General features: G+C 39.4%; 1 protein-coding gene across 1 annotated transcript in view; it reads right to left on the reverse strand.

The window, feature by feature from the left end:
- LOC123519944 (ATP-dependent RNA helicase DDX54-like) overlaps positions 1 to 22,976 on the reverse strand; it is a 50,862-nt gene that overhangs the window by 20,605 nt on the left and 7,281 nt on the right. The window contains 10 exon segments of the mRNA XM_045281670.1: positions 294 to 399; positions 11,474 to 11,588; positions 11,915 to 12,010; positions 12,413 to 12,581; positions 13,212 to 13,301; positions 13,303 to 13,431; positions 14,392 to 14,525; positions 14,729 to 14,896; positions 15,433 to 15,510; positions 20,646 to 20,788. Coding sequence (XP_045137605.1) covers positions 294 to 399; positions 11,474 to 11,588; positions 11,915 to 12,010; positions 12,413 to 12,581; positions 13,212 to 13,301; positions 13,303 to 13,431; positions 14,392 to 14,525; positions 14,729 to 14,896; positions 15,433 to 15,510; positions 20,646 to 20,777 — 1,217 coding nt within the window. The 5' untranslated portion in view covers positions 20,778 to 20,788.

The raw sequence follows: 22,976 nt of genomic DNA on the forward strand, positions 1-22,976 counted from the left end.
CACCCCTCCAAAATAATTATACTTTATAAGAATACTTTATCTATTCTCTTCTGTTATGTTTAATTATGTTTCTATACAATAGCTAATTATTATTTGTAAATACCTGTTCCTACTTAAAAACAAGTAAAAAAAATTGAGATGTTCTTTTGGGGAGACTGGAATGAATCAATGGCATTTCAATGCATTTCAATGGGAAAAAAAATTTTGAGATACAAGCCCCATCATGGAACAAATTAAACTCATATCTCAAGGTACCACTGTGCATGTATTCAAAATTCTAAAGGAAATCTCACCTCAGATCTTTAGAGAGAAACAAGTGTAGGTCCATCAGGTATGCAGCTTCATCAGGGGCCACAAAGGAGTAAGCAACACCACTTCTGCCAGCTCGGGCCACTCTACCTGTAAATCACAATCAAATCAACACTTGCAAACTATACCACACAAATTCAACACAATTCACATTCATTGATGCCATTTTCAAATAATATAGAGCAGAAAAGTATCCCAAAATCATTAAATCACTATTAATTCACATCAGTATGATATAGAGATAGATAATATTTTCAGTCATCCTTGTGAGCAGTAAATACATATTATTGAGAGTAATGCTTCCAAAAAAACATGTCCAAGAGTATGCAAATTTTTATGAGATTTCCTCATTAATATATCTACATAAAGAAAGTGTAATCAATAAGTACAGTCAGTGTCAATCAAAACACGAACTACATGTAAATAATGGTAGTTAGCTGAAGTTGTATGGTTTGCTCACAACCTGGATAATAGTGAAACAGGAAGATGATATACAGAACTCATCATGGTTTCTTTTATTTGTTGATGGGGAATTCCTTCATCTTCAGAATTGATCTGAGCCTATAAAGGATGAAATCTGCTAAGTTTTCTGCAGTAGACTGGGCAATCTCTGACTACACCTTACGAAAAGGCTACCTCAAGTTTTGGGATGGTAGAGGTGTCTTCCTGTTGTAGTTTTACTTTCACTATTCCCATGAGGTTTTCTATTAGTGATATATCAGGACTCTGAGCATGCCAGTCTGAAATATATGTCAACAGCTACAGAGCCATTCCTTCACAATTTTAGCAGTGTGACACAGCTCTTTGTCTTGCTGCAAGATCTTAGCACCAGTAACTAAGAAAGTCTGCTAAATTATCGTTAAGGATGTTCAAATAAACGGTTCTGTTGACAAGGTCAGCCAAGCAGCCAAAAGCAAACACTCTCCACACCATGAGGCAGGAAGGGTGCATAATGTTCTTTACGGTAAAGTGCAGGTTCCTTCATTATCACTAATGGAGAAAGTAGCTTCATCAGTCCAGACCACCTTTCTCCACTCCACAAGGTCCTAGTCTTTATGGCTCCTAGCAAAAACACATCTCACCTTGCTTTATTTTTCACCTACAAAAGGTTTTTACCAGCCATCAGTTTTCGGTAGTCTAATTTTTTCTGCATATTTCTCTGACTAATACAAACTGATACATTTCTTAGTAGGAGAGGGTTCTGTTCCTTTAATTGTTTTGCTGTAATGGAATGATTTTTGTTCAACTCCCACTTTATGACATTTAAAGTATTGTCAGACACTTTTTTTTTTTTTTGCTGGTCCACCTCTATGTTTGTGGAGAGGAACACTCTTGCATCCCCCACTATGCCATTTTTTCACCAACACATTCACTCTTTTTTCAGGTATGCCTGTAGCATGGCCAATTTTATGATTTGTTTTCCCAATCTTAAGCAACTTGAACTACAGACACCATCCGAGTTACGACCTAGATCGGTTACAACCATCCGGGCATAAGTCAAAACGGTCATAAATCGGATATACGTATGCACTCAAAATATATGTATGTTTATTTTAAGATCTATATTTCTCATCCATTTTAAGTGTGAGCTACTGTATAGGTACAATAACATTTATCTTTCTACACAGCATTGTTTTCAGTTGCTTAGTTGATAATATATCAATATGGTAGATTAAAGAAAGAAAAGACTTTTACGCCATTGGGTGGTGTGGAAATAAAGTCTAAATTTTAATACAGTAATCACTCGTGTATCCGGATTATAGCAGCCAAGGCCATGACGGATACACAAAATATCCGGACACGCGGAATTTCCTCTCCCAACCCCTTATAAATTGAGAAAAAACATGTACATAACCCAAATGGGTAAGAAAACAATGAATGAAAGCACATTAAATGATTGTAGTATACAATAATTACTTCCTGGAGAATGATAAAATGATAACATATTAGATGCCTGCTTTTCTAGAAAATGTGAGGGTTGGGAAGGTGCCATCAGCAGCGTCATGGCAATCTGCTGTTTCACTGCTGAACTGGACACTACCTGAGTCATTATTAGTGTGTTGAAGTGAGATAATGATAGTGATGTATTTATTGTTTGTCTGGTACAGCTTTCTACCTCTGTCTCAACATAATTTTTTGTAACTGTTATTGTGAGAGCTATGTCATGTAAAGTTGTGATGATGAAGGCACTAAGAAAAAAAAAAAAGTGTTTGAAAGAGATTATAACAGTCTTATGATATAGAGAGATGGTGGAGAAGCCTGGCAGTGAGGCATGGGGTGAGATGAGTGTCTTGGAGGGGGAGATAACACACATGACAGAGGGGAGAGGGGAGGCCAGAATAGAAAAGAAAGTCCAGCGGTCTCACAACGATACATTTGTTTGTTTGTTTCTAGTTGTCTTCTCTTCTTGATGTTTCTCATTCTAATTCTCGTCAACTTATACCTGTCAGGTAAAAATTAGAGAGCTCAATGACACACCTCCCTACTTGACTCGTGATCAAGTACTGTGTAGGGCATGAGTCAGGCTATGACACAATCACACAAGACATCTAAAAATGGCTTCCTGATGGAAAGGTTATTTAATTATCAAAAAAATAAACTCATAAACGACAGAGCAGCTCATCTTGGCCATTTGATACTTGAAAATTCTGCCTTAGAGCATCTCACAGAGAAATGTAAACAAACAACTCAACCACTTTTCACTGCTAGGCTGGAACAATATACAGGCAACCCCTGCTTAACGAAGGTTCACACAACGAAGTTTTGCTACAACGAAGGTTTAATTTTACTACCATCTGCTCGTTTAACAAACACCAAACTCGCTTTAACGAAATTTTATCCAGGTAATTTTTTCCAAGTTTGAAAGCCCTGCCGTATCACGCAAGCCAACAGGCTTTTGAACACACCAGCGTCTCTCGTGGACAAAACGCGCACCACTCACTCCCCATGTTCAAAACAATAACAGTGTCAGCAGCAGCTTGTCTTCCCTCACTCTACATGCCACCAAAACGCCCTGCAATGTCGCCTAGCATTCCTAAGAAGACCAGGAAGTCTCTTACTCTCGAAGTGAAGCTGGATATTATTCACAGACATGAGAGAGGCGAGAAAACTAATAGCATTGCTTCCCACCATGGCTTGACTCCATCTACAGTCTACCATTTTCAAGTCAGCAGACTCTATTAAGAAGGCTGGTAAGATCATATCTTCCTTGCAAGCTAAAAGAACCACCTGAACTCGTGACTCTGCAATGGATAAAGTGGAAATGCGGTACATAAGTTTTGTATGCGGTACAATGATGTGCCCTTTGTTTACATTCCACAGGTTGCCAGCTAGCGTATTTCACGCTCCACTCTCCCTCCCTTCATAAATTTAAGATCATCAACCTTATAAAGTTACTTACATACATACATTAGTGTACATTATAATGAGTTAATCTTAAATTAAACTGCTTAAATGTTTAACTTCATAATTTTTACTTACATTAAACCTTTTACTGTACTATGATGCACTCTCACTTTGTTTACTCTCAATGGAAGCTCAAGTCAGGGGCTAAACTTGTTATAATTGGTTCGCTTAACGAAAATTCGCTTAACGAAGGGGTTTTCAGGAATGTAACCCCTTCATAAAGGGGGGTTGCCTGTATATATATATATATATATATATATATATATATATATATATATATATATATATATATATATATATACACACACACACAAATATATTTACATCTACTTATAAAGATGCTATTCCAGATAGTGGCGATCCGGATACGCGGGCGATTACTGTATTGGCAGACTCTACCGTGAAAAGCAACATCCAGGAAGGAGAGAGAGAGAGAGAGAGAGAGAGAGAGAGAGAGAGAGAGAGAGAGAGAGAGAGAGAGAGAGAGAGAGAGAGAGAGAGAGAGAGAGAGAGAGAGAGAGAGAGAGAGAGAGAGAGAGAGAGAGAGAGAGAGAGAGAGAGAGAGAGGAGGGGATGGAGGCAGTGAGAGACAGATGGGGGAGGAGGAAAAAAAGGGAGGAGTTGGAGGAGTCATAGCAACCTCTGGGGGAAACATGGCAACGCTGTAAACAGGTGCGGTCAGGTACCTGACCCCACCCTGACCTTTAATTTAGGATGATACTACTATATCCGCAACGGTATCTAGTCAACAAGTGAAGTGGTAGGATGCTGTGAGTGTGAGTCTGTGAGATGCTGTGCTGCCGTAACTGTCGTACGCGATGCTGGGCGCTGCCACACCTATCTTATGCATGCTGCGTTGCCAAACGCACAATACAGCAAACTCATAATAGGCATCTGCTGATCTGCTGGATGTGGTCGTAAGTACAGGTGGTCGTATCTCGCGTACGTCGTAAATCGAATAGTGATTGTATATCAAATGGGCTCACATGTCTGCCACACATTATGCAACAATGAGGAACAACAAAATCTTTCAAGTACATACAACATTACGGGCAGCCATAAATCCTTGATCATCACTCAGTAAATCACTTTGTTATCTGATGTCAAATCAAACACTAGATCCGTCAAATCAGCTGTCAATGTGTGAGGGTGTGAGCTAAGTTGTCATATATTCATTTTTCAAACTGAAACAAATAGACTACTATTTTCTACTAAGTGGCACAAGGAGGACCAGGAGTTTGTATTCCATTTGGTGCTGACTATAAAGCACAATGCACATCTACCTTTGGCTTTACATTTTTATCCCTCACATCCTGGGGACTCATCAAACGTAGGATGACAAGATACATGCATTGTAATACCAAACAGAAACAATTGAAAGATGTTTTATATCTTAAAAAATGACACCTTGCTGAATTCCAGACCAATGGAGCAATAATGTATTGTTATAATTATCCAAGGTAGAAAAAAGAGCAGAAAAAACTAAAAGCATCCTGAGCATGACATACCCATCACAAATATTACTTCATTCCTCAATATGGCATTTTAGATTTGTCAAACAAACCTCATTTAGCAAAATCTAGACCATTATGAGCAGCATAAGTTCACTAAATCCAACAGAAAGTCATTAAGATTTAATTGTGTGGGGACAATTAGGTCATCACTGGGTATGGCTGGCAAGGGTAGTGGTAGTACATTGGTGGTAGGCAGCAATGGGGCTCAACACTTTGTGTATCCTGCACTCCCACTATCCATACTGACCAATATTTCAAAGTAACGAGATGCCTCATATTATTTGACAACCTTAGTCCATTAAAAGGTTTCACATTATGAGTAGTAAACTATACAGTGGTGCCTTGGAATACAAACTTAATCCGTTCAAAATTTTTTTCTTACTCCAAAGTATCAAAATACATGTATTCTTATGGAAGTAATTATAATTCATTCCAAACCACCTCCCAAGACAAAAAAAATTCTATTTTCCACCTAATTTCTTACTTTTTTAATACTATTACTATATTCACTACTACTATTATGCTATAACTGTAAAAGATAGGAAAATAAAGCAGGAAAGTAAACAAAACGTAATATAATGAAAATTCAACTTCTTGTGGTCAGAAACACGCGTCACCACATCCCCATGTGACTCCATCAAGCCAGCAACGCACATTCTTATATAAGCCAATAAGTTTTTTTTCCTTTGATATACTGCATTCATTATGGAAAATTAATCAGGGAAGTAAGCAAATTGTAATATGAAAATTCAACTTCTTCGCGGTCAGACACAAGCGTCAACGTTTCCTGGTCAAGACGGCCCCTGACCACGATGGCCCTCCCCGACAGCCTCGTGTTTACCATGACGACCCAGTACCAAATTTTAGGTTATTGTCCTCTTATTTCTTTCATTACGTTAACATGTTAACCGCAGATGGCAACTCAGCGTTCCTGAGATAGTGTTTTGTAGTATGGAGCGTTAAAAACAATAACGTATTGGTACACCGGTGTACTGTACCTTGCGCATATAGTGCATACCGTATTTTATGGCTTGCAAGACACTGCATCTTGGAAGACGCACCCTAATATTTGAAAGAAATTTCTGAGAAAAAAAAGTCATTCTCATACAAGAACACATTCACCATATACCCGACCACTGAACACAAAAAACAATCAGAGGCAAGGAGTCTGCAAGACACTATTGTTTCACCACTCATTAGAAATTTGCTGGAGCACTCACCACAAATTTAAAACTATGTAAATAAAAACACCATAGGTAAATACATATACACAGTGAAACAGTCCATCTCTTCTTGTTTTAGTGGCGGGCGATGGCATGTTTTGGATCTGTTGTTTACATTACGGAATCACTTGTCCGATCGCTGAAACCGAACACGTCAGTGCTGCAGTTTGTATTTATTTCATTTTGAATACAATTCACATGTGGAGTTTTGACTCTTGCTTGAATGAGTAAGCCACTTGGATGTTCTATTAATAAAGGTATAAAGGCACCTGGCATGATGTGTGTGCGTTCATGTGCATGTATGTGTGTGTTGCAATGAGACGAGGGAGCGGCCCGTTTTCTCCACACGCTAGTAACTGCAGGAAGGATTATGGTATTGTAAATACTTGTAACATCTAAGTACTGAGTTTACATAATATAAAAGGCTAAATTAAATGGTACTTAAGATAACATCATAATGTAATGACTCAACATACAAATCCAGGTCGCTATCTGTCAAGTGTCCAAGCTCACTTGAGGTTGGATGCTGCCTTACAATACAATATTCATCTTGGAAGATGCACTAGTATTTTTCAGGGTATTTTTTATGAAAAAAGTGCTTCTTGTAAGCCGTAAAATACGGTATATGTATCCAGGGTGTAACACAACTTTCTGTAAATGTTAAAAGAGGTAAGAGAACATGCATTTCTAAGCAGAAAATGTTATATACACAAATGCATTTTAAGGTTTTGTTTACCCGTAATATGATTTTAAAATTTCTGAGAGGCGCGCAATACTCCATTGTGTTGTTTATGAGGTGACGACGACTGTTGCTGGCTTGCTTCAGCAGCCAGAGGTGCCACTTGGCTACATACCGAATGTGTTAATATTATGTTTTGCAATCTTACATTTAAGACAGATTGTATCAACAAGTATGCAACTTACTGATAAACATTACACGATAACATTATTGCGGTGATTAACCCTTTCAGTGCTCCGGACCATGATCATGGCTTTGAGGGAAATGCCTCCTGTCCACGATCGTGGTCCCATATTTGACGAGTCTTAGAATTAAACCGCGTGCCTCCTGGCTGCTGCTAGTGGCCAGATGACATTCTCTCATCCTCCTCGACTCATGGGATGCGCCATCAGTTGCATGTTAAGAAAAATATAGTCACAATGGCATCCACACAGTAGAATATCAGATGCCCCTTTTTTCACAATCATTATTATTTTACGACATCACTAGTGGCTATTTGTGCATTTATTTACAGAAATAACAAGAGTAATGATCAAATCTTGTTGTTAGAGAGCAGATATATCAGATATTATTCGTTTATTGGTAGTATATTGCATATTTCATATATTACCATATGTGGGCATGCGTATCCTCGCTCATGACTTCCTCTCGCTATTGTTTACATAACCTTATATGGTTAGCGTCCTGAAACAAAGGAGGAGGATTGTAGAGGACCCTCAGTCCATGTTTGTCAAGAGTGATGGATAGTTCTCGACCCCCACCTCTCGTGGCCCCCACCTTGCCAGCTGCCTGCTACACCCGCAGTGCGGCGTAGATTGTAGAAGGCCCACAGTTGTGACCACACCAGATGCTATTGTCATGGTTACAGCATCTGGAGATGAATATTCTGATGAGGAGGAAGACATTGATGAGGTAGCACTTGATGCGTCCAGTACTGAAAGTGAAGACTCATATTCTGAGCCAGACAAGGAGTCATCTGACATTTCTTCTCAGCCTCCCAGCCCACCACCACTGTCCTCCTCCTCCTCCTCCTCCTCCTCCCACGTGTGATGCCCAGCGTGCTAGACGACGCCTCTTGCCTGCCCTCCGCCACACGCGACCACAACAGCCTGCATTCACGTGGACAGATGGTGATGATTTTATTCCAAATGTGTATGATTTTGATAATGCATCGAGTGGAATTTCTGACGCTAGTGGCATCACAGATGACTCCAATATCCTAGATTTGTTCAAGCTGTTTGTGGACGATGCTGTCATAGATCTGATTGTTCATGAAACTAATAAGTATTTTGCATATTGTGGTGGTTTCACAAACTTGTCACCCTTCTCAAGAGCTAGGAGGTGGAGAGACACAACATCCCAAGAATTGCACATATTTCTGGCTCTCACACTGATGATGCCTCTTGTGAAAAAGCATGCTATTCATGACTAATGGAAGAAAGACAGCATGACCTTCTTTCCTGTCTTTCCAAGATATATGTCACGGGATAGGTATCAGCGCTCAAGTGGGCTTTTTTCTAACTTTCTTTTTTTTGCCCTTGGCTGGCCCTCTTCCCTACGTAAAAAAAAAAGATAAAAGAAAAGAAAAGAAAAAAAAAAAAAAAAAAAAAAAGCTGTTACTGCAGTTCATTCATTTTGCTGACAACACCACCCTGGACAAGAATGATTCACTCTGCAAAATTTGAGAGCTCTTCACAATGATGAATGTGAACTTCACCAAATATTTCAGCGACTTGTGATTGGTGAGAGCCTGGTACTTTTTAGAGGCTGGCTTTCATTAAGACAGTACATAAAAAGTAAGGCTCACCGTTTTGGGATAAAACTATTTGTGCTGTGTGATTGAGAGACGGATGTTGTGATGAAAATTCTGGTCTACACAGGAGCAACCACAGACAATATACCCCCAAACGACCCCCTGGGAATGTCAGGTGCAGTAGTGAAGGCGCTCCTGGATAATTATCTGAACAAGAACCACCTGCTTTACACTGACAGATGGTACACCAGTCCCATCCTTTGCAAGTTTCTTCATGACAATGGGACTGGTTCTTGTGGCACAGTGGGCCCAAAAAGGAAGGGGATGCCAGAATTTCCCGACATTGCCCGAGGTACTTGTGCATGCCAAAAAAACAGAAGGAAATGTGGAATGTCTAAGGAAAAATGTCAAGTGGTATAAAAACTCTTCTTTCACTTGATTGACATCTCAGTGCTGAATGCCTACAACTTCTACCTGATGAAAACTGGTGAAAAGATGCCCCTGAAAGATTTTGTGCATGAATGCTGGAAAAATATGGGGCATCTACGTCAGCCTACCATGGACGCCCAGCTTCTGGTCTTGGACACAGACCAGATCGTCTGGAGTGTAGGGAGTATATGTCCAGGCATTACTTGATCGAGATACCTATGACTGCCACAGGAAAGAAAGGTATCCTGCAGTGCTTTGTATGCACTAACACAAAGCGTCATCGCAAGGCAAGAGTGCGTACAAAGTGGAAGTGTGCCGAATGTGACGTACCACTGTGTGTAGGTGGATGCATGAGGGATTACCACTCCCTCTCTGTCTATTAGTTGGTAGACAGGCAAGACACTGTAGTACTTTTTACCTGTGCTGAAGATACTACACTGAAATTCAGCAGTGATGAAGTTACTTTATTTCTTGTTCTCAAAAACTTTTTGTTGTTTTATTGCAAAGAAAGCAAGTATTTATGTTGGTTTGGGTACATTTAGTGAAAACTGCAGTCATTTCATTTCTTGTTCTCCAAAAAAAAACTCATTTTGTTGTGTTCTATTGTGAAGAAAGCCAGTATTTTATGTTGAATTTGATAATAAAAGTATGTACATCAAGAAAACACTCTGAAAACGTATTTTATATTATTTGTGTGAGAATAATGTATGCACAGGTGTGAAAAATAATTACCCTAGCACATTCTGGAGCAGCGCACAACGTACCACCAGAAAGCCAACTTCCCATCATTATTGCACCACTTTCCAGGGTGAGTAGAGACCTAAATTTTTTACAGTAGATGCGTAACACTCTATTATGCATGAGAATATTGATTTTTTCCATTTTTACAAACCTTGATTTTTCGGCCAAATTTGCATCTCACAGACATGACCCAAAAACCTATTTACGCCCTGAAAGGGTTAAAAGCACTCATGTACAGTACTACGTGGTATAGTACCTATCACTGGGTGAGGAAGGATGGGGAGGGATGGGGGAGTGGGGAGCGACTGATTTATTAATACAATCTGTCTTAGTATAAGATGCTCTATTAAAAGGTATAATTTGAAACCATCTTACGGGAAAAAAAGAAACTGAGACCGCCGTGGTAAACATGGGGCCGTCAGGAGGGGCCGTCGTGGTCAGGGGCCGTCTTGACCATGAACCTCAACACATCCTCCTCAGCTGACTCCATCAAGCCAGCACTACGCACTCTTATCTAAACCAATAACAATTCCAATATTGTCATGCATCATAATATGTTTCTGAACTGCTTACTTATCCATGAAAATACATGTATATCTTATATCTCACCAAGAAATACATAAAAAATGATAAAATACAGCATACTGACAAGTGTTCTCACCATCCTCACACTTGGCGCCCTCACACCTACACAAACATATCCTTGTAAGAGCTGATACATGATTGGCTAAGTGTCCACCATCTTGAAAACAATCGACCAATGACAGGCCTCGATATATGACAGATAGCCTCAAGTATAAACAAACTGTGCAGCATAAAGGAGCTCGGCTTCTGAAAAGCATCAAGATCATGCCTGAAATGCTCTATCGTAAGAGCCACAATCGTGCCTGATGGGCTATAGGGGTAAAGGCTTTTAATTCATCAGCTGGATACTCTCTCTTCCCCTCGGATCTTCTAGAGTCTTCCATATGTCTGTCTGTATGTCTTGTGACCATGTGTGCTGCTACACTAGGCAATGATCTTAGTAACTAAAAACACTTAATATTATTATCCCAGGCACTACAAAACAACAACCAAACAACTGCAAACAACACTCCTGAGGCACTAAGGCAGCGTGGTGCCCCAGCATGCAGTCAGCACAGTGCTGCGCGCAATCTGTTGACCGCGGTTGTTATTGTTCGCACTCCAAAGCAAAGTTCATCCTCCAATGCAAAAAAAAATTTAAAAAATTTTTGTTCGTAATCCAAGTTGTTCGTACTCAAAAGCGTTCGTACTCCAAGGTACCATTGTATATCACAAAATTAACATTACAGAAATTATTCAGAAAGAGGTATTCCTATGCTAATACTTCATAACTTACCAACTCTGTGCACAAAGAGTTTTGGCTTAGCAGGGAAGTTAAAATTAATCACATTATCCAGCATGGGAATGTCAATCCCTCTAGCAGCAACATCTGTCACCAGGAAACAGCGCACCTAAAACACAAAGGAGGACATCACTTGCATGTTTTCTGTGACTGTGATCTGATGAGAAATTCAACAAAGTTTCATCAGCCTACATAAAACTCAGTATCAATAATAATGTGATATGTGCTCAGGTTTCTTCAATTTCAGTTTGTTGTACTGCACCATAAAGTATAGGAAAATATATTCTGTATACACAATATTATGATAATTTTAATCTTAAAGTACTACAGTACATACTCAACAAATTTTTTAGGGTGTAAGAGACTTGAAAGAAATGCCAAAGATAAATTCAGATTACACTTATAACAAGAAAGTAATGATAAAATTAAGCATACCTTTTTTGTCTGAAATTTGGCAATGTTGATCTTCCTTGCAGTTGGGTCCAGAGATGAGTAGCAGTATGTGTTGGGAATGTGGGCCAGGTCCAGGGCCTGTTCCAAAAATTGCCACATTATTTATTCACCCCTCATCACAACTCAAACTTCTGATGCACTTATTATTTTTGCCAATTTACAATTTATCCCTCTAAACATATAAAATTTTTGCTTCCCTTGCTTAACAGTTTAATATAGGTAAACAGTCTTCATCATATAATTTATTCATACTATATGAAATAAACTGGAATATATTACAAAATCTTGTATAAACACTTCACTTGTATTCACATTTGCTTCCACTGACAGTAGTAGTATAGCAATATTCTGTTGTACAGTCATGTCTACACTAAAGCACTGAAACTCAAAACAGATCACAAATAGAAAATACAAGAGATAACAGGCACACAGTCATCAGTTTCTGGTGATCAATACCAGCTTCTATTGGAAGAAGCTTACCAAATGCAAGTACTCTACATGGTGTTTGGTTGCAGCAAAGATCACTGTCTGCTCCTGGTCACTGATAATATGTTGTAGAAGATGGTATAGGAGACCTAGCTTATCTTCTGTGTTACACTTGAAGAAACCCATCTTGAGGTTTTCTGACAGTACATGCTCAGTGTCAAGCCTGAAAAATATAGACAAAGTCACTTATTTTATTATCAAGATTCATAACTGTTCTTTCCTACATGTTATGGGAAATTCAAAAGAAGTAACTCACTCTCTCTCTCTCTCTCTCTCTCTCTCTCTCTCTCTCTCTCTCTCTCTCTCTCTCTCTCTCTCTCTCTCTCCAATGTTTTCCTATGATGAGACAAGACATAAAAGTTGAAAACATTTATTCTCCCACAAAAGGAACATGACAAACACATACTTCCTATGACTCAAATTCAATCAAGAGAGGTTTCAAAACACTTATTCTCTGGCTTTGGCTGATGCTTTCATCTTCATATGGGCCTAGCACATCAGTGGGTATCTTTATACAGCAAACTTTGTTGTCTATACAGTCTAGCCATTTGTACTGAATTATTTGTTCCTACCCACTAAACTTCTTTGGTTTAATATATACATATCCATTGATTATGGCCCCTACATTCTGTTACTTGGCCCCACCCACAGTGACCCTGATCCCATTTGGGAACCACTATTTTAGATCAACAAACACAAAGAAAAGAAATAACACTAAAAGCTTAATCATGTCAATCTTTAGATGAACACATACAGAAAACAAATAAAACTGTTAAATTAATCCTTTGCTAACCTTATGAGGACAGGATCAGTCAAGCCAGCTCGAGCAAACTCCACTAGCATCTTTGGAAGTGTTGCCGAGAACAGAAGAGTTTCGTGTTTCAGGCAGTCGCTTCTGGATCTCTGTAAGTTGTTCCTCAAAGCCCATCTCAAAGAGCCGGTCAGCTTCATCATACACCACATACTCCACACTTGAGAGCTTGAGGTTCATTTCTACACACACATGCATCAATCTGGAGATACAACCTGTCTTGTTAATGAATGATAAGGTACAATCATCTTAACACTAAGAATATAGTGAAAACTTCTTGAATGATTATCACCCATAGCTCTCCTTTGTTACATATTGATTTAGATCAAGCAATCAATGCATTATTGCATTCAAGTTCATGTTTAACTTACACCAGTTATACAAACAGTAATGATACCACAGTAACAAAACAGGAGGGACATGTATAGGATAATTTCAAAGATAAATACAGTAAAAATAACATAAGGTTGTATTGAATAGCAAAATTGCAAAAACAATACATGGTTGTAGTAAATAGAGGATGAAAGGCAGCACCTACAGACACCTACAAAAGATAATCAAAATACACATACTACACATAATAATAGAGAATGGTTGCAAGAAGCATATAGAATAAATAATGTCAATAGAACAAACTTCATAAACATATTGATATTGTATCAAATAAACACAAAGAAACATGTAAAAGTAATATGGAGCTGAAAGACAAAATTTCTTTAATATAATATATATATGCTACTCATATGTGTATTCAAGCAGCTGGCAGCCAAAAATATATACCACATTAACCATGTAAATAGTCAAGATATGATAAAATGAACAACTCTGTATACCAAGCCAGCAAGTCCATAAAGGGTGGCCCAGAAAGAGCATCACACACTGATACACACATCATTCACACTTTTAGCTCTGCCAGCCCCTGGTGAGAAGGGACAATTTCATAGACCACCTTACTACATCCCTGAAGCAGAACCTGAGAATATTGCCACTGCATTCCCTGCATGTCGTAAAAGGGATGGAGTGAGAGGGCTAGAAACTCCTCTGTATTTTGTTGGTATAAGCAAAGCAAAACAATAAAATCTAACATGAAAACCAAAAAATTAGTAAAATAATTCAAATATACAAGCAAGGTAATCTGCAACTCTAGGTGGATAAAGTATACCGTCCAGGAGTAGCAATGATGATGTCTGGATTGTCGTGCATGGCAGCAAACTGTCCCTCCAGACTGTCCCCACCAAGCACCACTGCCGCCCTCAGACCAGTAAACCGCCCCATCTCCTTTGTAAATCTCAAAGTCTGCCAATAAGAAGAGTGAGTTATCTTAAGCCTCTAATATATGCTAATATTAATTATTGCATTTTAACACCATCTCTCTCTCTCTCTCTCTCTCTCTCTAAATAAATAAATAAATAAATAAATAAATAAATACATCCTGTAATTCTATGAACACACATCCAGAATCATTCTCACATTATAACCACTGACTTGTCGTAACATACCTGGAGAGCAAGTTCCCTTGTTGGTGAAAGTATAAGGGCACGTGCTCCAGTCTTGGCTGAATGGGTTTGCAGTCTTTCAAACAGAGGAATGAGGAAGCAAGCAGTTTTTCCACTTCCTGTTCTTGCCATAGCCACCACATCTTTTCCCTCCAAGATTAATGGTACTGTCTGAGGAGTAAAGCAATCTCATTAAATTTGCATTCGTTACACAGAAAAGTTAAGAGGGGACTTGATAGAAATTTTCATGTGGTATAGGGGACATGACAAAGGGGATATAAGTAAAGTTTTTAAGAACATTAGCCAGGATGGAACCAGGAGTAATGTTTTAAGTTAAAAAATTTTGGTTTAAGAAAAAGATGGGAAGAAAATGGTTCTCTAATAGAGTGGTTGATGAATGGAATGGATTCAGTAATCAGGTTGTTAGTGCTAAGTCAATAGGAAGCTTTATAAGGCTAAGACAGATATATGGATGGGGATGATAAGTGGTAATAGTTAGGTGTGTTCATACTAGGCCAGGCCCATGCAGCCCTGATGGCCTCCTGCAGCTTCTCACATTTTCTCATGTTTTTATACTTCTTTGATTTGAACTTCAATAAAATTACTAATTAATCAAACATTATGTAACTGAGGTAACAAAATAAACAACAATCAAACCACCAGGTGAACATCTAAAGGGAATATGATACTTAATGTAGGCTACTCACCTTACGCTGGATTGGAGTGGGAACCTTGTAGCCTTTTTTCAAAACCCCTTGTAACACAGGCCCACTCAGACCCATGGACTGCAAGAGTAAGATCAAACAAAAATTGATGCTCACTTTCAAAGGTCATAAAATGGAAACAGTAATATCATTAAAGTGAAGTTTAGATCCATAAAAACTACAGGATAAAATCCATACAGGTTTCCTTAGCTATTCAATACCTCATTATTTGACATTTTGATTTTCCAATCATTATGAATTATGTCCACTCGCTCATTTTCTGTTGTCCGGCCTTGTGTATCTGATCATCAACCAATCACCAGCATGTAAACAAATGCACCACAATCTCATTGCCACCCATGCTGCAGCCACCGCCCATCAAAACTCATTACCGCTAGAAGTAGGGATAATTAGTGAACAGGATATTAAGCTTTTTTTTCTGCTTGTTTTTTGTTTGTTCTCTACAGGAGCTGCCGAAACAAAGGCCAGACTTTGGAATTATCTCAAGCACCTGTAGCATAAGATCAAGATCAGTCTTACATTTGTAGTACAGTACTTGTCAAAAGTTTGCAACCACAGCCCTGAGTGGTCACAAACTTTTGACGAAAAAAGAATAGCGTTTTTTGGGGTCAACCATGTTTTGTCAGATCTTTGTGACCACATACAGCTATCACGGGATGCCTCAAGGACATTCAAGAGCCCACGGCAATCCCTCAGTATGCTGTGAGCACTCCAAGTGAGAGGTTGTTTGTGACACTCCACTCCAGAAGATCCCCTTTTTTTGACGAGTGCCTATATGTGTTTTTAGCCCTCATTATGCAAAAACCGAAGGATTTAGCATGTAAAACAGTCGCTCATATAATTAGTTTAAAGGTTGCTGGTCACACATTTAAGGAAATTTGTGAGATAACAGGTGCTGGACCAACGCGTGCAAAAAAGTTTGTGCGCTGATTCAGGGAGAGAGGCAGTGAAGAGTTCCCACTTACCAAACATCACTCTGGGAAGCCAAAGAAGATTCCAAAAGGGCGACACCCATACTCAAATGTATAGTAGAGAATACTGGATCGATCACCGCTAGAAAAATAAAGGAGAACAGTGGTGCCTTCCAGGGTGTTTTTTGTGCAAACTGTGTCACAGCATCTCCATGAGCTGGGTTATACCAACTAAAAGTGCACAAGGAAACCTTTTCTCCATAAGACCCAGAAAGTGAATGTGTTAACTTTGCTCGCAATTATGCTCAGTGGACTGCAAATGACAGGTTAGGTCTGTTATGGTCAGAAGAGGCAACATTTAATGTGATGTGCAAAAGAAATTCCTGAGTTTATCGATGCCTCGGTAGTGATCCATTCAACCGATGATACTTTGAAACAACAGTAAAGCACCCTGATTATTTAATGGTATGGGGCTGTTTTTCTGATCATGGCCTTGGCGAGTTGGTAGTGCTTCCCAAAAACATAAGGTTTGATGCAAATGTCTATTACGAACTGTTGAATGACCATTTACTAGTGTGTTTTGAGCTGTGTTCGGCCAGAGTCTTTCAACAGGACAGCGAAACACCTAACAATGCTAGGGCTGTTGTCCAGTGACTGCAGGATTGTCAGATACCCTTCATTGAAGATTGGCCTGGAAATAAACCCTACTGAAAACCTCTGGGCTATCGTTAACCCCTTCGCTACCGATGACATACCATAGTACATCATATGAAATTTTGGCTACCGAACTGATTAAGTAAATGTGGATACCATTACTCCAATACAGCTTCATCTACTCAGTTTGTGTTTTTTTATGAATCAGTGACAAAACGACTAACTGGCACCTTTTGTTTTCAAGGACATTGGGTATGTTGGCTTGGGGAAGAGGGGATCGTGAGACCTGAGGGGAGGGGTGGTGGCTGGCGGGCAGTGTGTTACTGACCAGTGTCGCTTAATAGCATCGTCACTGTCATCCTTGAGTGATTCTGAGGGTGACCTGAATCTATTAGATGAATTACAGAATTCTGATGACAATGAAACTCAAATCAGAAGGCCTCATTAGTGACTCAGATGAGGAATATTTGCCAGAAAATGACAGTGAGACCAGTAGCTATGAGGAAGAAAGTGATGGAAGCGGCAAAGATGACAAGCGGCCACGCAGCCCTGCACTACATGCTTCTCTCCACATTTTCTCTCTCTCCCAGTAAAGCACACACTCTCATCCTTTCTCCAAATTTGGATCTACTAAGTACCAACATAACACCAATGGATCTCTGACAGACTATAAAGTAAACAGAATGTTCTTTTTCATTTTTTATTTCTTTATATCCATAATTGTATTGAAACACTTACCATCTTGTGTTTGCTTTTCTGCATAGGAAACAAGGATTCTACAGTATAAGGATATATGGGTTCAATGAGTGAGCTGGAGGAATTGATTAGGGAGCTTAGCTTCTAATAGATGGTGCACGGGTTGCAGGTAGTAAGGGGGTGAGGGATGGGGGGGTCCATCAGCAGGGGGAGGATGAGCGCCATTACAAGATTCAAACAGTCAGTCAGTCACGGGAAGGAGCGCAAGGCACATCAGCCATCGCCCGCCTCTGCCTGGGCCACACCACACTCAGTGCTCATTTGCACCGCCTACGTCTGTCTCGTGACCCCTTCTGTCCTTGGTGTAGGACTACCCCTGAGGCCATGGAACATTTCCTGCTTCAGTGCCCACGCTTCCACTCAACATACTGCACTACGCTCCCGGCTCTCTGCCCTGGCCATCACAACAATGGACCTGCACACCCTCCTGGCGGCCTCAGGCGTCCACTCCTCCTGGCAACCTGCTGTCCTTCGCCTTACTTGTGCCTTCTTAAGCAAGGCCAGCTAGCTACCTGTGATAACCACACAGGACTATCCCAGGACTCATAAGATCCAAAAGAGGCCATGAAGATCTATGGATTCTTATGAGCCCTGGGGTAGTCCTGTGTGGGTATCACAGGCGTGTAGTTGGCCGGTCTTCCTCAAGAAGGCACAAGTAAGGTGAAGGACAAGCAGGTTGCCAGGAGGGGTGGACGCTTGAGACCGTCAGGAGGGTGGGTGGGCATGTCTAGTGTTATGATGGCCAGGGCAGAGAGCCGAGAGCATAATGCAGTATGTTGAGAGTGGAAGCGTGGGCATTGAAGCAGGAAATGCTCCATGGCATCAGGGGTAGTCCTACACCAAGGGCAGAAGGGGTCACGAGACAGACATAGGCGGTGCAAGTGAGGAGTATGGTGTGGCCCAGGCAGAGGCGGGCAGAAAGCACAGATATATATATATATATATATATATATATATATATATATATATATATATATATATATATATATATATACACAAACATGTTTTATTTGCCTTATAAGTTCATAACCACGAGAGAATGCAGGAGAAAAATAAGAGGTGGGAAGGTAGCATGGGAGAAACCTTAAGTTACTCCTGAAAATGTTTTCTATGAAAGTACTCGCTTCTAACAGATGGCAGCACCATCGCTGTCCTCCAAACTTTAACCCACACCACAAATTCCTCTCTGTATATTCCTTGATAGGAAATAACAAATAACTTTTTGTATACATCTCATGAACAAAATCTGTGAGAACGTGTTTGAGAAAAAGAAAAAAAATCACTAAATGTGGGTGTAAAGAAAACTATAAAGCAACCCCAACAAAACACGGTGAGGGGGTGTGGGGGTTGTGCAGCACGGGAGTGATGGAGTCGGTAGCGAAGGGGTTAAGAAAGATTTACAAGGCAAAGACATCAGCTTCATTCCGCAGCAGGAGGCAACTATCTGGGAATCTTGCTCTTTCTCTTCCCAGTAGTCTCTGCAGTGTTATCAAGAATAAGGGTGTCTCAATCAATTAGTCAAGAAAATAAACACATTTAGTTGATGTTTTTCTCTTATCTTGACAGGGGAGTGGGATGGAAGGGTGTGGTCACAAACTTTTGACAAGTACTGCATTTGCATTCATGGTCGCCTGCTGGTCACCCAGCCAGCCTTCCCCATTACGGAATGAACTCAGAGCTCAAAGACCTATCTTCCGGAAGGAATAAGTTCACACCATACTCCACACACCAAGAAAGCAAGGCCACAACCCTTCAAATTACATCCCATATCTATTTTACTGCTAAGTGAAAAGGGGCTATACACATTAAGAAGCTCACCCATTTGCCTTACCATGCCCAGGACTCAAACCCAAGCCTTCTCACCAGTGTTTGTTTCGCTAAAATTCACATTCATTGTGATACAAGCATGATGTCTTCCAAGCAGCCTGCAACACCTAGTGCTGGTGAGTTGAAGGACAACAGATCAAGGAAAAACTTATCTCTAAAGAAAAAGTTTGAAATTGTTAAGTACCATGAGGTAGCTGAAGGAGCCAGCTTCATTGCAAGAACCCTGCAGTTGCACCAATCCACTTTCTCTACCATCATAAATAAAGCAAGTAGCAAGTGTGAAGAAAGTAGGTAAGACAGCTTCTACATTAATAGCAAAGACACTATTGAGGAAGAGGGAGCCAATAATGGAGGAAATGGAAAGACTCTTAAAGGCTGTGAATTGATGATCAGACTTGCTGCTGAGTGGCACCTGCTAATTTAAATGAAGCTCATTTATCCCCTCTTGCCAATGGATATCAGCTTATAAGCAAAACCACTGTATAACAAAATAAATAAATACTGAGCCTATAACACCTCCTTAGGTGCTGCAGCAGTGTTCTCTATCCTTCAATACAAGTTAGGCCTAATTTACTCTCTCCATTAAATTAAATCCTATTGAACCTTAATTTTGTTATTCCATCGTTCATTATGCATTGTTTTTTTAGGAACATAACCCAATTGTAAAATGAGGGAAACCTGTATTTACATGCAGAAAATCCTGGAAAAATCTCATTCTTATTAATTAATAAATACATGCATTTCATATATCCAAGCATGAAAATCCTTGGCAATCCAAAAGAAAAAAAATACACATACAAACACACACATATATTTCCTCTATAAAAAGGAGAAAATGTATTTCATAGATAACATATCGTAAAGAAAAATCAAACTTAGGATAATAGCTAACATAAGGAACATCAATACACCATTCATGCTGAGCAGATGGTAGAAATATCCCACATTTAGAGGGGAAAGGTCTAGTATGTACGATGTTATTTTCAAAGCAAAAAGTCACAAATCTTGGAATCACACTGTTAGGACATCACAGTATTAGAGATTTACCTGAAAGCCTCCAGACTTCTTGTTTTTCCGGTTTTTCTTAGCCATAAGTTTCCGAGTGTCCACCTCCCCCTCTGAGGCATAGCCGTCAAGGGGAGCATCTGTTGCCTCCCATCCCTCCAAATCTTCACCCATGGTCCTTCAGTCTGCAAATAGTACTGACTAAGAGGTTTTCCAAAAAAATTTATGACAAAACAGAACAAGCAAAATTCATTTGGAAAATGTAAACAGTGCATCCTCTAGTGAATGCAGATTTCTGCAATTATAATTTTTTTTATCAAACAAAGATATTTCTCGATTTATGCATGTTTAGGTTATGCAATCTAAAAATAACATGATTGCAGTGAGGAGTTTTTACACAATGAGTGTGCGTACATCACAGATGCATTCAGCCAACATATGTATCCACCAGGCATGCTTCTGAAGCTGAAAAGAAAAGTAGAAGAGATTTGGAGAAGGATGTGGGACTCAGTGAGGAAAGAAAACAATTTCCTGGTTGTGCTGTACTTGGGGAAGATGGCACCGATAACCAGTCTTCTAACAGGGGTCGGCTTAAGAGTGATTCACTGTGCAGGGGATGAGGATGAAAGACGTCGTCACGAGCAGCCAGCAGCAAACAAGAAACAAAAACAGCATCATATGCAAAATTTCCTGCAGTGGGTACTCAGCTGCATATATTAGTGAAACATCACGTGAGATAGAAAAAAGAATATACGAACACAAGAATGATAGGACCTCGAATTCACTAGTAGTACATGCCAGGGACAAACCAGACTGGAAAAAAGTTAAGATTCTGCACACAAGATTAGAAAAAAAGGAGAAGGAAAACAGAGGTAGCATATATCACCACGGTAGAGAAAACTAATCAAAGGAAGGATTCGTGTGTCTTTCTCATGCAGCTGCCCAGCTTGCCATCACAACTGGGAGACCTCCTGAAACGGACCAATCAGTGAGCTCCATTTCCCAGCACACCACAGCATGATCCACCTATATATACTGATCAGACAACAGCCTTGTAGGCAAAACGTTTGAAAAATAAAGTGCTCCTGTGCTTCCTGGGTTTTTCTACATCACCCATCCATATATATATACATATACAGGCAACCCCCACTTAACGAAGGGGTTACGTTCCTAAAAAAAAACTTCGTTAAGCGAAACTTCGTTAAGCGAACCAATTATAACAAGTTTAACCCCTGACTTGAACTTCCATTGAGAGTAAACAAAATGAGAGTGCATCATAATACAGTGAAAGGTTTAATGAAAGTAAAAATTATGAAGTTAAACATTTAGGCAGTTTAATTTAGGTCATTATAATGTACACAAAAGTATGTATGTATGTACGTAACTTTATAATGTTGATGATCTTAAATTTATGAAGGGAGGGAGAGTGAAACGGGAAAAACACTAACCGGCAACCTGTGGAATGTAAACAAAGGTCACATCATTGTATCACATACAAAACTTATGTACCACATTTCCACAAGGCTTTCCATTTTATCCATTGTAGTCACAAGATCAGGTGGTTCTTTTAGCTTACAAGGAAGATACGGTTTCTTCTTAATAGAGTCTGCTGACTTGAAAATAGTAGAGACAGTAGATGGAGTCAAGATGGTGGCGAGCAATGCTATTAGTTTTCTCGCCTCTATTGTGTCTGTGAATAATATCCAGCTTCACTTTGAGAGTAAAAGACTTCCTGGTCTTCTTAGCAACACTAGGCGACATTGCAGGGCATTTTGGTCGTAAGTTGACCGAGGGAAGACACGTTACGTTCACCGGTTAAATGGGTAAGATAGGCATCGGGGAGCCGGTGAACAATAACAATAAAAAAAAAAACAGCAGGTTCAGCTGGTGAGGAAATGCAAAGGGGGGCACTTGAGAAGCTATTTAATAACCCAATAACAATGAAACTGACATACACATATAGATATAACATGAAACATGAAACTGACATACACACACACACACATATATATATATATATATATATATATATATATATATATATATATATATATATATATATATATATATATATATATATATATATATATATATATATATATATATATATATATATATATATATATATATATATATATATATATAAAACACAGAAATAAATACAACAATAAAGAACCCAACTTAATACCTAACAATAATACTAATCCTATATAGAGGCAATGTGGAAAAAATGGGACGAGGGGAAGTGATACTTATGAGGTGTCGCAGTGGTGAAGTGCTGGGTGAGGTAGATCCCACGGTAGTCCAAGAGGCGTTGTGTTCACTGGTTGAGGCCTTGACCTCAACTACCCAGGGATCCCATCAACAAAGCAA

Source organism: Portunus trituberculatus, chromosome 46 (genome assembly GCF_017591435.1).
Source record: "Portunus trituberculatus isolate SZX2019 chromosome 46, ASM1759143v1, whole genome shotgun sequence".
NCBI lineage: Eukaryota > Metazoa > Arthropoda > Malacostraca > Decapoda > Portunidae > Portunus > Portunus trituberculatus.